The sequence below is a fragment of the Nomascus leucogenys genome, chromosome 3 (genome assembly GCF_006542625.1).
Source record: "Nomascus leucogenys isolate Asia chromosome 3, Asia_NLE_v1, whole genome shotgun sequence".
In the NCBI taxonomy this organism is placed as follows: domain Eukaryota; kingdom Metazoa; phylum Chordata; class Mammalia; order Primates; family Hylobatidae; genus Nomascus; species Nomascus leucogenys.
The window spans coordinates 39,204,085-39,220,263 of NC_044383.1; the positions used below are offsets into that span (position 1 = coordinate 39,204,085).

General features: G+C 38.0%; 1 protein-coding gene across 1 annotated transcript in view; it reads left to right on the forward strand.

Annotated features, from left to right (window-relative positions):
- The first annotated feature begins 217 nt into the window (after nucleotides 1-217).
- NOC3L (NOC3 like DNA replication regulator) overlaps nucleotides 218-16,179 on the forward strand; it is a 30,139-nt gene continuing 14,177 nt past the window's right edge. The window contains exons 1-10 of the mRNA XM_030809245.1: nucleotides 218-364; nucleotides 1,323-1,530; nucleotides 4,911-5,040; nucleotides 5,793-5,950; nucleotides 6,520-6,576; nucleotides 7,994-8,124; nucleotides 10,017-10,178; nucleotides 10,671-10,764; nucleotides 12,771-12,946; nucleotides 13,657-13,785. Of these exons, the coding sequence (XP_030665105.1) occupies nucleotides 356-364; nucleotides 1,323-1,530; nucleotides 4,911-5,040; nucleotides 5,793-5,950; nucleotides 6,520-6,576; nucleotides 7,994-8,124; nucleotides 10,017-10,178; nucleotides 10,671-10,764; nucleotides 12,771-12,946; nucleotides 13,657-13,785 (1,254 nt within the window). The 5' untranslated portion in view covers nucleotides 218-355. The remainder of the gene's footprint in view (nucleotides 365-1,322; nucleotides 1,531-4,910; nucleotides 5,041-5,792; nucleotides 5,951-6,519; nucleotides 6,577-7,993; nucleotides 8,125-10,016; nucleotides 10,179-10,670; nucleotides 10,765-12,770; nucleotides 12,947-13,656; nucleotides 13,786-16,179) is intronic.

Genomic DNA, 16,179 nt, shown 5'->3' on the forward strand with positions numbered 1-16,179 from the left:
ATAGGGCGAGAGTCAAAGAATCATACTCAGATAACCTTGCAAAATGCGCCCCTCCCGCCCGGCTTCCCGCTTTTGGCACCGACGCCCCTCGGGGCTTCGCTCGTGCCAGTCCGCGCGCGCACGCCGGGGCGCAACCGGCCCAGGGCCGGGAGACAGTCACCGCGAGAGGGCGCGAGCCGAACCTGTTTACGGAAGTCCCGCCCTCACTTCCGGCGGCGGAGGATTGGGAGGGACTGAAGGCAGCTTCCGGCTGTGGTAGTGTAGGGGCTTCGGCACGTGTGTTATTCGCCGGGATTTTTATATTAACCCTGCTTCTGGTGAACTTGTCTGGCCGGCATTCCTTTAAGGCCTAAGGATGAAGGCGGTAAGTGTTCTCAGAAGCCTGGTCCCCGCGGCCTAGGGCCCCTCCGGGTGATAGAGTCACTGCCTGAGTTAGCTTTTAGGCAGGTTTTCACCCTTGTCTAGGGGGCGGTTGTTTAGACTGGGGGCTTTCCAGTCCTTACACCGAGCTCATCCTTGGTTACCCACTGCGTGCGCGCACGACTTCAGGGTATCACGAAGAGACAGGCACGGAGTTTAGCATCCGTGGGATTTGAGACTTTGAAGGAATTTTTCAAGACCGTCTTTCGAACTCGTTTTTCACAAATGAGAAGCAGAGTCCTACCCTCAGCGAGTTTATGTTGTGAGTCACGGTACCCATAAAGGGTAAAGAGATAGAAAAGCAAGTGATTTGCCCTGGTTCTCACAGAAAATAAGAGGTAGTCCTGAGGTTCAGGACTAACTTTGGGATTTCTGAATGAGGAGTCACCAGCAAGAGAAGTGGAATCCAAAGATCCGAATTCAGTTTTGCCCTCCTTAGTTTATGGGTCTTTTGGCAGCTTCATCAGTAATGTAAGGATAACAGCAGTCAGTACTCAACTAGGCTGTTGGAGGTGATTTGTTGGAGCACTTTGTAAATGATAAAATCGTAGATAAATGTAAGTTTTATTAAAGACAGCCAGCATTTTGTTTTGAACGTGTTAAACTCCAGGTGTTAAACTAGCCTTGAATAGCCTCTTACCACTACTAGATCAGTGGTTCTTAACCTGTTTGGGGATCGTAGAACTCTTTGAATTGCTGTGGATTAGGGTTGAATAACTGATGCTGTAGCGTTCTTCTGTAGGATTAAAGCCATCGTTTGGTTTTAGCTCTCATATGCAAGTCCATGGCTGTGGGACATTGAAATTGTGGAATTGGTCTGATGAAATTTGTAATCAGTTCTCTTTAACCTGATTTTAAAAATAAGTTTCTGGGTATGCAGTATTCTTTCTGTTATTTTCTAGAGAAGAAATAAAAAACAGATCCCAAGCTTTCGCAAGTTAATAAAAACTAGTAAAGTCAAACTTGAAAACAAGCTAAAAAATAAGCAGTTTAAACAGCAAAGCTCTCTCAAGAAGTACCGAAAAGAACAGAGGAAACTAAGGCAAGCTGTGAAAGATGCTGTGTCTAAGAAACCCTTTCCATTGGAGAACCCAAAGGAAAAGCGACCAGGTAATTGTGAAAACATCATGTGCTCTGGTTTCCATTGATTTATTCTGAAGTGTTCTTTATGGAAATAACTTTGCTTTCTAGTAATCGCTTTTCTTGTTCTCAGATCTTCCTAGAGTGGGTAAGGATAGTAGTCCTATAGGACTGCTATAAAGCATATATGCTTTATCACAGTCAGTATGAGAAAACATTTCAATACAGTATTCATTCAAGCTTCTGCTTTTAGTTTGTCTGGAAAGCAGATCTGAAGATGCAGTACTTGGGAAAACAAACTGAAAGTACTCAGGTACATAAATGTTGGGCAGTGTGCCAGTGCTGCCACTTTCCCATTCACCAGCAGTTAGGTAAGGTAAGAACATTGCTTGTCTCTGGTTCACTCTTCACAGTATTGCCAAGGTACACTTCTAAACTTCTGGCTTTCTTTTCATGTGGAAACTTGGGGTGAAATTGAGTTGTAATTGTCATGGTTATTTTGTAAAACTATCTAAAAAACTCTTAAGTACTCAAAACATGTAAGGAATATGACTATTTTGAGTCAGGCTAGTTCTACAACTTTACTGATACTTTTAGGGTATTCTTATTTGACTATATCAGATTATTAGACAACTGTTCAGTCTTCTCAGGTCCATTTTTAAATTATTATTATTATTTTTTTAAATAGATAGGGTCTTGTTCTGTCACCCAGGCTGGAGTGCGGTGTGCAAAAATAGCCCACTACAGCCTTGACCTCCTGGGCTCAGGCGATCCTCCTGCTTCAGCCTCCAAAAGTGCTGGGATTGTAAGGGTGAGCCACTGCACCCAGCTAAAGTTTTTTTTTTTCTAATGTTGTGGGTACATAGTAGGTGTACATATTTATGGAATACATGAGGTACTTTGATACAGGCATACAATGCATAATCACATCAGAGTAAATGTGGTATCCATCACCTCAAGCATTTATCTTTGTGTTACAAACAATCCAGTTATACTTTTTTAGTTATTTTAAAACATACAATAAATTATTGTTGACTGTAGTCATCCTATCAAATACTAGATCTTTTTCTATCTAAGTGTATTTTTGTACCCATTAACCATCCCTACTCCTATCTCCTCCAACTGCCTTTCCCAGCCAGTGGTAACCATCATTCTACTCTCTTCATGAGTTCAGTTGTTTTAATTTTTAGCCACCACAAATAAGTGAGAACATGTGAAATTTGTCTTTCTGTGCCTAGCTTATTTAACTTAGCATAATGGCCTTTGGTTTCATCCATGTTGTTGCACACAGGATCTCATTCTTTTTTGTGGCTGAATAATACTACATTGTGTATATGTACCATATTTTCTTTTTTTTTAAAATTATTATTTTTTTGAGACGGAGTCTCTCTCTGTTGCCAGGTTGGAGTGCAGTGGCGCGATCCTGGCTCACTGCAACCTCTGACTCCCCAGTTCAAGTGATTCTCCTGCCTTAGCCTCCCGAGTAGCTAGGATTACAGGCGCACACCACCACGTCTGGCTGATTTTTGTATTTTTAGTAGAGCCGCGGTTTCACCATGTTGGCCAGGATGGTCTCGATCTCCTGACCTCATGATCCGCCCGCTTTGGCCTCCCAAAGTGCTGGGATTACAGGTGTGAGCCACTGTGCCCGGCCCCATATTTTCTTTATCCATTCATCTGTTTATGAACACTTAAGTTGTTTCCAAATCTTGGCTCTTGTGGATAGTGCTGAATGAACATGGGAGTGCAGATATCTGTTCGGTATACTGATTTTTTTTTTTTGGATTCATGCCTAGCAGTGGGTGGGATTGCTGGATTATATAGTAGTTCCATTTTTAGTGTTAGTTTTTTGAGGAACTTCCAAACTTTTCTCCATAGTGGTTGTGCTAATTTACATTTCCACCGACAGTGTATGAGAGTTCCCTTTTCTCTACATCCTTGCCAGCATTGTTACTGCCTGTCTTTTGTATAAAAGCCTTTTTAACTAGGATGAGATGGTATCTCATTGTAATTTTGATTTACATTTCCCTGATGATCAGTGTTGTCGAGCACCTTTTCATATACCTGTTTGCCATTTGTATGTCTTCTTTTGAGAAATGTCTATTCATATCTTTTGCCCATTTTTTAATGGGATTATTAAATTTGGAAGGCTCATTTGAAGTAGATAGGAGTGCCATTCTGTGCAGTGTGTACATTTATATAGCAAGATTTACTAGGTTTTTTTTTTTTTTGAGACGGAATTTCACACTTGTTGCCCAGGCTGGAGTTCAGTGGCATGATCACTGCTCTGCTCATTGCAATGTCTGCCTACTGGGTTCAAGTGATTCTCCTGCCTCAGCTTCCCAAGTAGCTAGGATTACAGGCATGTGCCACCACGCCTGACTAATTTTTTGTATTTTTAGTAAAGACGGGGTTTCACCACGTTGGCCAGGCTGGTTTTGAACTCCTCACCTCAAGCAATCCACCTGTCTCGGCCTCCCAAAGTGCTAAGATTACAGGTGTGAGCCACCACGCCCAGCCAAGATTTACGAGTTTTAATGGGTCAGGAAGAATTGTAAGTTCTGCTAGGAAAGATGCTAAGATTGTTTTATTTATAGTTGAATCCTCAGCACTTCAAACAGTGCCTGGCACTTAGTTGGCTTTTTTTTTTTTAAATAAAAAAAGGAGAAAGAGAGCAAGATGCAGACAGTGAGCAGAAAGAGAAGTTGGAATGATCTGTAGTTGGGATTTTGTTAGATGTGAGTGCCTGAAGTGTTGAAAGAAAAATAGTTGAGGATATTGGCAAGAGCGTGGTTGAAGTGATAATCTTGCAGTCTAAATGAGGGAGTGAAGACAGAACGCACTGGTAGATAGAAAGTGGAGTGGTCAGTGGATTGAAAGGTTACATAGTTGGTTAAGGAAGAAATGCTGTGGAAGTAACTGAATGGGAGCTGGAAGGATAAAAGCTTGTGGTCAGAGAGAGGGGTGAGCACCAGGGTTTGGAATGTGGCCATTAGAGAGGCCATTAGAGTAATTAGAGATGAGAAGGAGCTGAGGGGCTAAGTCTTTGGTTCTCAAACGTCCTGAAAGGCATTTCAGAGTGTGTGGAGACATTTAGTTTTTGGTTTTTACAATAACCTGGGAATGCTATTGGCATTTGGATTGCAGGAGTCAGAGATGCTAGCATTTTTCCAGACTCAGAACACCCCAGTACGACAGAGAATTGTTTGCCTAGCCTATCAGTAGTTCTTCCATTTAGAAACACTGGGCTCAGCTGGGAGCCATGGCCCACCCCTGTAATCCCAGCATTTTGGGAGGCTGGAGTGGGAGGATTGCTTTAGAAAGTGTAAGCTTTTCCTGTTTAAACCCAAAATGCAGAGAGTTCTACATCACTGATACTTGTTTCTAATTTTTCTTTGTGTGTGGTACAGGTAAAAGGATTGAGAGGGAAGAAGAGGAAGAAGAAGCCCTTCCTTTAGATATGATGGATGAAGATGACTTACAGTTAATGAAGGATTTAGGACAAAGAGCATCTTTTCTAACAAGAGATCTTTCTTCTAGGTAATACTTCATTTGGGTTATAATCATTCATATCCATTTAGTGTTAAAAACTTGGTTCTGAATTTCACTTAGGTGGTTCAAGGTGTTCACCTTTGAGCACAGTGTTTACAAAGAATAAACATTTAGCTTATTTCCTAAATAAAGGAGGTTCATGTATAAGACAAGGTGATTTCATTTAATGTGCATCTTTCTTTTGAGTCTGAATAGTGAAGTAGAGTGAATGGGGGAAGAATGCTGTTCTCACTTTGAGGTATTGGCCGAACAGTTCTGAGTTCTTTATGGCTATGATCTCACTTAATCCTCATTACCCTGCTGGTAAGTCTTATTCCCATTTCCAGAGAGGAAACTGATGGTTCCCTGCAGTCACAAGTATCTGGAATTTAAACTTGGACCTTTTAAACTCCAAAGTCTATGCTATACTCTAAAGATTTTGGGAAAGTAAGAGTCACACTTGGTTTTATGAACTGTTCTTCAAAAAGAATCTGCTGTAACTTTCACCTTTATTTTGCATCTAGAGGGAAAACTGGATGTAGCCAAAGTTTGAGTTTGTGTGGTAGGTTGTTTACCCATTTCATTTATTCATTTACTGTTTGAGTGCCTGCTATGTGCCAGACACTGGCCTAAGTGCTAATATCCATATACCTATTGAAAGTTGGCTGGTGGTTTATTTTTCTGTACTTTTGAAATGATAGGTCTCTAAATAACTTTTTAGATCTATTAAGACTGAAATTTGATCTTTTTTTCCCCTGCAGTGAGCCTGTTCATGCGAAGAAACGGAAGCATGAACGCATTATAGATAAATATGAAAAAATACCAAGAACTCTGCAAACTGCACCAGAGAAGGAACTGATTCATTTACTTCCTATCAAAGATAAAAGTGGTATAATCCCACAGACTAGGGAGAAGCCAGGTGAATCTAATAAGCTGGTAATATTAGTTGAACTTTTACCCCCTTACTGATATCACGTGTTTTTTTCACTCAAAATTTAATTTTACCAATATCTACAAAATACTCAATTAGTCTTATAGCAAGTTTGATGATTTGGGCCAGAATTATAGATTATCTCAGGTACCAATTTGTACTGTGAGGACAACTGAAGCTACAATGTTCAGGTGATTTTCTTTTCACTAAATTTTGTTGTTTCTAAAATTAGAGCATATTAACTGTTCTTGGTTAGCTTTCTTTTTTAATGTATCTTCTTTTGTATGTGAAATAAAACAGAAAAGTTCAGATATCAAAGATGTGAAGTTACATGGTTTATAACAAAACGCATACCTATAAAACTACTATCTAGACAAGAAAAAAAACTACTGCTAGCTTCCAGAGTCCTCCCTTGTGCTCACCTCAATCACTAATTGCGCTCTTCCCATAAAAGTAACTGCTATGCTGAGTTTTATCGTAATCACCTCCTAGCATTTCTTTACAGTTTTACCACTTAAGTATATGTCACAGTTTTAATACACATGTTTTCCATATAGTTACTGATAGTAACAAAGATGAAGAGGATCAAGAAGAAGAGAGGGAACTTGAGGAAGGTAATATGTCTGTATAGTTACTAAATTGTTAATTGAGAATTAATTTTTTTGCATAATAGTAAATGTGAGTTAATTTTAGATAAAATCTGGAAGGTACATTTTGGAGTACTGCTCATTTCAAGGTCACTTTGAACATTTTTCCACATTTGAAAGCTTCACCTTGTGGAATTATTAATAGATTATTTTTTCGAATATGGAAAAATTTACACAATCGTATTTGTAATATCTAGGCATACAAGAAGTGTATCTTGTTAATTATTACTGTTCTGAATTCCTTTTAATGTTAAGAGAAAGACCTACTTGCAAATAACTGTTAACTTTTTAGCTTTAAATTACAAAAGCGATTCTGTAGTATGAAGTCATTTTGGTTTGTTTTTAGCGCAATTATACTTGTATATGTTTCATATAATTATTGCATGTCAGTTTCTATTACCTAGGACCATTTAATCAAAGTTGAACTGAAATAATGCATTTTATTGTTTGAAATTATATTAGTTTGGAATTTGTGACAGAACAATCTAGTTAAATTTTACTTTCGCTTAGCAGACCTCATTAATAGCAAAAATGAATTACAGGTCAACTGTTTAACTGTTTTCAGTCACCCATCATAAAACCATTACAGATTATGCTAGTGTTGATTAAATCTAGTTCCCTATGAATTTCCTAAGGTGGACATGTTTTTCTGTAGCCCAAAACTATGAAGTATTAGTTTGTGTAAAGTAATATATAGTATTAAAAACAAAGGAGAATATTCTGTACTTAAAACTAAATAGGATTATCCTATTCGTTAATTAATATGAATTATTTTGGGCTTATTAGCATAGAAGCTAAGAATATGAGCTCTAGGCTGGTTACACTGGCTCATGCCTATAATCAAAGCACTTTGGGATGCTGAGGTGGGAGGATCACTTGAGCCCAGGAGTTCCAGACCAGTCTGGGCCACATGGTGAATCCCTGTCTCTACAAAAAATACAAAAATTAGCTGGGTATTGTGGCTCACACCTATGGTCTCAGCTACTGGGGAGGCTGAGGTGGGAGGATCAATTGAGCCTGGGAGGTGGAGGCTGCAGTAAGCTGTGATAGTGCCACTGTACTCCAGCCTAGGTGACCAAGTGAGACCCTGTCCCAAAAAAAAAAAAAAAAAAAAGAGCTCTAGAATCAGACTGCCTGAGTTTGAATCCTATTTCTCTTTGGTTTATGAGCTTAGCCAAGTTATTTTCTCTTCCTTTGCTTCAGTTTTCTTATCTATAAAATGGGTCTAATCATAGTACCTGTATTATTGTTGAGGAAATGATGTGTAGTAATAAATACAAAATTCTTAGCTGTCATTATTATTATTACTGTAAAAATATTTTATTAAGATTCTTGGATACTTGTAAGCAGAGGAATATGTAAGGGAACATCTAATCTGTTGTAGAGATGATTGAAGATCCTATTCGAGAGCTGACCATAGAAGAACATTTGATTGAGAGAAAGAAGAAATTACAGGAGAAGAAGATGCATATTGCAGCCTTGGCATCTGCCATATTATCAGATCCAGAAAGTAATGTAGGTAGTATTAATTTCTTTAGGCTCTTTATATTAGGTATGGTGTAAATGCCGAATTGTTAAGATTCCCTTGTTACCTATAAGCATGCACTAAAAGGAAAAGCATTAACTAAACATAGTAGCTGGGTTAGAGTAAGAGTAGACAGAATCTTAGCTTAATGCTATGTCTGAACTTAATTTCTTTTGTAATCCTAGAAAAGTTACTTAAACTCTCTGAATCTTATTCTCCTCATCTTCATATATGAAAACACTGGACATGTTATAATTCTAAAAATGTTTAAGTTTATAAAATTGTATTAGGGAGGAGGAACCTGCATGCAAATTTGCTTGACTTACCTGTGGAGTTTTTAAAAAGGAGCACGCTACAGGGAAGTGTATGGAATTAGTTCAGGAATATTTGTAAGTTAAAAATATTTTAAGTGAACTAGAGCCAAAGTCAAAGTGTTATTGTGCCATGTGTATAGTGGTGAGTTAGTGATGGTTATAACACATGAACTAGAGAAATCTGAGGTTTACTCTTGGCCCTGATAAGTACTATCTGTGAGACTTTGGGTGAGTTATTTATCCAAGACTCTTTCATCTCTAAAAAAGGACAGTGTCTTTTTCAAAACTTTGTGGTGAGGACTATATGATGAAATATACGTGAAGTCATATAAAATGATACTATTATTATTGTTATGCTGGTGTCCCCAGCATACTATTATAACAAGTATTTGTTTATCAAATGATAAAATAGCTTATTTACATTTATAGAAGCAAATTTCATGTGGGAATGCTTTAGAGTAGTACTTGTCCTTTTCTAATGAAGTGAGGGGAAGATCTAGAGCCGAATTAGGGAAGAGAGATTTGGAATATTTCTTATTTGTATTCTCTCAATCATTACAAAACCATAGGCATAAGAGATTGATCTAATTTTACAGCTGGAAAATTGAGACTTAAAAAACCCAAGTGATTTGTTCCAGATTTTAACAGCCACTGGATTGGAACCCAGATCTTCTACTCAGGAACCTGTGCTCACAGACAATAGTAGTTTATCAAGGCAGTTGAAACCATCATAGAATTATCTTTGAAGCTCAAGTTAATGTGGCTATACTACATGTAATTCCCGATTAATTCATGTGTATGATTAATATATTTGGTTAATGTATATAACATTTTAGTATATTTTGAAAAGTGTTTTTAGAAAAATAGGACACACGTACTTTAGGAAAATCCAGCAAAAAAGAATTTCCCAAAATAGCTAAATAATAAATGTAAACTTTTTAAGATCATATTTTTCTAACTATATGACAAAAATATGATTACTGATATAGTTTGGATGTGTGTCCCCTCCAAATCTTATGTTGAAATGTGACCTCTGATGTTGGAAGTGGGCCTGGTGGGAGGTGTTTAGATCACAGGGGTGGATCCTTCATGAATGGCTTGGTGCCATCCTTGTGGTAACAAGTGACTTCTCACTCTGGTAGTTCATGTGAGAGCTGGTTGTTTAAAAGAGCTTAGCACCTCCCCTATCTTTCCTGTGACATGCTGGCTCCCCCTTTGCCTTCTGCCTTGATCGTAAGTTTCCTGAGGCCTCACCAGGAGTAGATGCTGGCACCGAGCTTCCTCTACAGCCTGCAGAACTATAAGCCAAAATAAACCTCTTTTCTTTATAAATTACCCAGCCTCAGGCATTTCTTTCTAGCAACACAAGAATGGACTAATACAATTACCTTATAACTTCAGTGACTTATCCCTTGGTAAAGTGAGCAGTGTCTGGAGTTTGGTGTGGCATGACTAGACTTGGAGTCATTTTGTGAATTCTGCTTACTTTGCCGGATGTGGGGTTGTTGTCTTTTGTTCAAAATTGTTTGTCATGATTTCTCCAGCTTTATAAGCTATTTCTTTAACAGATTAAAAAATTGAAAGAATTACGTTCTATGTTGATGGAACAAGATCCTGATGTGGCTGTTACTGTTCGAAAGCTGGTAATTGTTTCTCTGATGGAGTTATTTAAAGATATTACTCCTTCATATAAAATCCGGCCCCTCACAGAAGCAGAAAAATCTACTAAGGTAATGCTAGATTACTAGATATAATTACTATCTAAAATAACTAAACATTTTGGAGAGAGAGACTTTTTTTTTTTTGAGGCAGAGTTTTACTCTGTTGCCCAGACTAGAGTGTAATGGCATGATCTTGGCTCACTGCAAGCTCTGCCTTCTGGTTCAAGCGATTCTCCTGCCTCAGCCCCCTGAGTAGCTGGGACCACAGGCATGCGCCACCAGGCCCAGCTAATTTTTGTGTTTTTAGTAGAGACGGGGTTTCCCCACGTTGGCCAGGCTGGTCTCAAACTCCTGACTGCAGGTGATCTACCCGCCTCTGCCTCACAAAGTGCTGAGATTATAGGCATGAGCCACGGCACCCGGCCTAAACGACTGTCGCGTTTTTTGTTTTTTGTTTTTTTAAATAGTACTGGGTGTATACTAGACACCCATATTTTATACTAATTTTGGGGTTTTAATATTCTGATTTTAAAAAATGATTGACCTTTTTGGTCTTTTCAGACCCGAAAAGAAACCCAGAAGTTAAGAGAATTTGAAGAAGGCCTGGTTAGCCAATACAAGTTTTATTTGGAAAATCTGGAGCAAATGGTTAAAGGTATATTAAACATATCTTAAAAGTATGTAACATACTTAGCCTTGATCATGAAGGTGAATTCTGTACAGTGTTCTGTGTTGTGTAGTGAGAGGCAGGTATGGTCAGGAACAGAATCTAGAGTCAGACTTCCAGGGGTCAAATCCTGGCTCCACCACTTACTACCTATGTGATGGGAAGATTACATAGTCTTTCTGTGTCTGTTTTCCTGTCTAAAAAATGGAAATAATTATAGTACTTACCTTTCAGGATTATTGTAAGAAGTAACTGAGTTTGTAGATATGAGGTGCTTAAAACAGTGCCTAGCATGTACTATACACTATATTTTATCAATTATTAGTATTATTGCTGCAGTTTTTAGTAAGTAGTTGTATTTTTGTTGACTACAATGCATTTAACAAAATACATTGTTATGGACAGTTGGGATTTATTCTGCTGTTTTTTTATTTGGAGGCATGGTAGTCAGGGAAGAAGGATAACTAGAGGCCAGGCGTGGTGGGTCACACATGTAACCCCAGTGCTTTTGGAGGCTGAGGCAGGAGGATTGCTCCAAGCCAGGAGTTTGAGACCAGCCTGGGGAATGTAGTGAGACTCCTGTCTCTAAAAAAAAAAAAAAAAAAAAAAAAAAAAAATTAGGCATGATGGCCCATGCCTATAGAGCCCCAGCTACTGGAGATCTGAGCTGAGAGGATCACTTGAGTCCAGAAGTTTGAGCCTGCAGTGAGCTATGATTATGCCACTGCACTGCAGTCTGGGCGATAGAGTGAGACCCTGTCTCAAAAGAAATGAATAAATAAACAGAAGGATAACTAGAAATGGATATTTGCATGCCTTGAAAATGGATTTATGAGTCAATTATTTGGGATGATAAACTCTTAAAATCTTTTTCTTCAGAAAAGGAAGGACAGAAAAAATAGGGGTAGGAATAGGGAAGATAGTTGTTGCCTAGGCCAGGTGCTTTCATTTGGCCTAATTGGCTCATTTATCCAGCTTATTTACTAAGATCACGCATTGCTAGCAGCTGGAATAGGACCGCTGAATCCTGTTGGCCTAATAAGGGCATAAAGGTAGTGGAGTATAGTGGGATGGAGGTGGGTAGTATGGATATTGTTTCTATGTTCTGGTGTTCCAGCTGGCACCCTATTAGCGTTTGTTCTTCCAATGAGAGGGCCTGGGAGTTTTTCTTTTGTTTTTGAATTTCTGAACTGTTTGGAAAGCTCCTGGGATCTTTGTGCAACCATCTCTGTCTGATAGAGCTGTAACATGAGCCACATATGTCACTTAAAAAAAATGCAGACACACTAAAAAGCAATGAAATTAATTTTAATAGTACATTATATATATTCAGATTATCATTTCAACACATAATCAATTTTAAAAATTAGTGTCTTACATTCTCAGTTTTTTTTAGTACTAAGTTCAAATCTGGTTTGTATTTTATACTTAGAGTATATCTTAATTTGGACTAGCTGCATTTCAAATGTTCAGTTGCCTCCTATATGTGGCAATTAGTAGTCTCCATATTGGACCTTTCCTAAGCAGATCGAGCCATTATGAAGTCTTTTTTAATTTTTTTTATTTTTTTTGAGACGATGTCTTGCTCTGTTGCCAGGCTGGGGTGCAGTGGTGCAATCTCAGCTCACTGCAACCTCTGCCCCCCAGGTTCAAGTGATTCCCCTGCCTCAGCCTCCTGAATAGCTAGGACTATAGGCGTGTGCCACCCACCATGCCTGGCTAATTTTTTTTGGACTTTAGTAGAGATGGGGTTTCACCATGTTAGTCAAGATGGTCTCGATCTCCTGACCTTGTGATCTGCCCGCCTCGGCCTCCCAAAGCACTGGGATTACAGGTGTGAGCCACTGCGCCCAGCATATGAAGTCTTTTTTTAAGGGGTGTGGGAATGTGTGTGTGTGTGTATGTGTGTTAAAATGTACATTGATTGTAAAAGAAAGCCAATTAGTTTAACTTTTGACCAATGAGTACAGTAACTACAGTTATCTTTTGATTAGATTGGAAGCAGAGGAAGCTGAAGAAAAGTAATGTAGTTTCCTTAAAGGCATACAAAGGACTGGCAGAAGTCGCTGTGAAGAGCTTGTGTGAGCTGTTGGTGGCACTACCTCATTTTAACTTTCACAACAACATCATCGTATTGATTGTCCCTCTCATGAATGACATGTCAAAATCGGTGAGTTGCTGTAAATGGTTATTGCTATCCTCCTTAGAAAATTATACACCGTTTGGGCCAGGCATGGTGGCTCACACCTGTAATCCCAGCACTTTGGGAGGCTGAGGCAGGCGGATCACGAGGTCAGGAGATCGAGACCACCCCGGCTAACATGGTGAAACCCCGTCTCTACTAAAAATACAAAAAATTAGCAAGGCGTGGTGGCGGGCGCCTGTAGTCCCAGCTACTCGGGAGACTGAGACAGGAGAATGGTGTGAACTCGGGAGGCAGAGCTTGCAGTGAGCTGAGATTGTGCCACTGCACTCCAGCCTGGGCGATAGAGCGAGACTGTCTCAAAAAAAATAAATAAATGAATAAAAAAAGAAAATTATACACCATGTGATATTTTTTCCCCCTACAAAATTCTTCCAAAGTTATTTATTGGTAAAATAATGTCAATTTATTAAACACTGTCTCTCTGAAGAAAATTATTTGAACATAAGTTTAGTGCAGTGGTTCACAACAGGAAGCAAATTTGTCCCCCATTAGGCAATGTCTGCATACATTTTTGACTGTGATGACTGTGGTGGCGATAGAGTCTTAACTACTGGCATCTAGTGGAGAAAGTCCACGGAGGCTTTTAAACATCCTAGGACAGCCCCCTACAACAAACAATTCTGTTAGTGCTAAGGTTGGGAAACGCTGGTTAAGTGTGACATTTTATTTTTCAGATATCTGAAATGTGTTGTGAAGCTGTGAAGAAACTCTTCAAGCAAGATAAATTAGGCCAAGCTTCTCTTGGTGTAATTAAAGTGATTTCTGGTTTTGTGAAGGGCAGAAATTACGAAGTTAGGCCAGAGGTGAGCCTTTCTTTTTTTACTTTGCATTTTGTTTTTAAATTACAAAGTTGATTTTCAGTTGTTATGAGGAATTTATTCCTTATAAGCGTATGAAGTAAAAAGTATTCAAGCTCCTTAAGTGTTTAAGATGTTAACTCCTGAAATGTTTGATAGTATTAACGGTTTGATATTTATCCTTCTAGATGTTTTTCTTTGCAGATATAGTCATATATACTTGCTTATATTTTAAAATAAAAAATAGGGTTATATTGTGAACTTACGTATAAGGTTATCCCATTCTTTCTAATGCCTACCAGAGTATTCCATTGTGTGCCCTAATTGTTGAACAGCTGAATTTTTTCTAGATTTTTGCTGCCACAGTCAGTGTTGAGAACATTTTTGCCATATTATTTTTTCATATTGTGTCAATATTCTGTGAATTAAATTTATAAAATGTAGACGCTGGATCCAACAGTAATCACATTTACAAACTCAAATTGTTGTTCAAAAACATTTAATCACTGTGTTCCTGCTAGGAATATGAGTGTCAGTTCCCTCCTACCTGCTCAGAATGTTACTATTTAATCTTTGTTAGTCGGGTAGGTGAAAAGTTTATATATATATATATAAACTTTTTTTACCTGCTTCTTATTTGTCAATTTTTCTCTTAAAGTAATTATCTTAATGACTTGTGATGAGTTTTTAGTACATATTCATTTTAATAAATATCTGCTATGTGCCAGGCACTTTTTTTAGGTCCTGGGAATAAAATAGTAACAAAAGAAACGAAACTATCTGTTTGTGGAGCTTGCATTACATAATAAGAATATTAACTCTTTGTTACATAGGTTGCAGATTTTTCTCTTTTTTACTTTGCCTTTTAATTCTGTATTGAGCCTTATATATGAAGCTATATTTTTTGTTATGCACATAGTCTCCTCAATCCCAATTTATGGAGTCTTTCCGAGATTTTTAATTTTAATTTTTATATTTAAATATTTAAACCATTTGACATTTTCGTATGTGTGGTATGAGTACAGATTTAATATCTGTGTTTAATACATATAATGAATATATATTTTTATATAGTTTAATGTATATTAAATATTTATATTATGTATATATTTTAAATAATTTGACAGCCAGTTATTTCATCACCATTTTTTTCTGCTGATATAAAATGCTGCTTAATTATTGTGTTATATCTATAGTACATTTGGGTATCTGGTACAATAATACTAATCAGAAAGGGTATAATTGATTAAAGACATGACTATTCTTTTTTCTCCACAATATTCTTATTTATTTCAGTATATTACTCCAGGCAATTTAGAATCCGTTTTTCACTTCCTTCACTCAAAACAGTCCACACAGAGAATCTGATTAGAATTGATTCAATGTATTGATTAGTTTGGATGAATTAAAATATTTACACAATTGATTTTTTCTATTCAAGAATATCATATCTTGCCATTTATTTAAGACTTCTTTTATGTTCTTAAGTAAAATTTTATAGTTTTCTTCACTGAGGTCTTAGATATTTTAATTTGTTTTTAGTAATACAGTTTTGGGTGTTAAGCTGTTCTACCATTTTATTTCTGGATTTCACAGTTTTCCTTTGGCATCAGATCCCTTTTTATTTTCTTAAATCTGATTTCAGTTGAATTGCTAAAATTATAAACATTAAATGAAAGTAACAGAACAGGCCAGGCGCGGTGGCTCACACTTGTAATCCCAGCACTTTGGGAGGCCGAGGTGGGCGGATCACGAGGTCAGGAGATCGAGACCACGGTGAAACCCCGTCTCTACTAAAAATACAAAACAATTAGCCGGGCGTGGTGGCGGGCGCCTGTAGTCCCAGCTACTCGGAGAGGCTGAGGCAGGAGGATGGCATGAACCCAGGAGGCAGAGCTTGCAGTGAGCCGAGACTGCGTCACTGCACTCCAGCCTGGGCAACAGAGCGAGACTCCGTCTCAAAAAAAAAAAAAAAAAAAAAAAAAAAAAAGAAAGTAACAGAACATATTTAGCATCTTTACTCAGAATTGTAGAGCAATCAGATAAGGCTTGAACATGAAACTCAGCCATAGGAAAACTCTTTAACTTTCGTGATGCTAGAATAAAAACTACATCTTTTGATTTGGAGTTATTTTTCATTGGTAGGTGATATTTTGAGCACATACAGTACCTACAAAATATTCAGAGTTGGTCTTTCTGATACCTAGAATGACTTCAGGTTCACTCTTTATGCCTTTAGTTATTCCTCGTTTCATTCTGTGCTTTTAGCCCTGTAATCCCAAATACTCCGCTTTCTTCCAAATGTGCATATTGGAACATCAAAATAATACAAATCTGTAGTTCTCAAGGTTTTTTCCAGGAATGCTGCTGTGCCTGCGGGAGGTCGGTAGGGTGATTTCA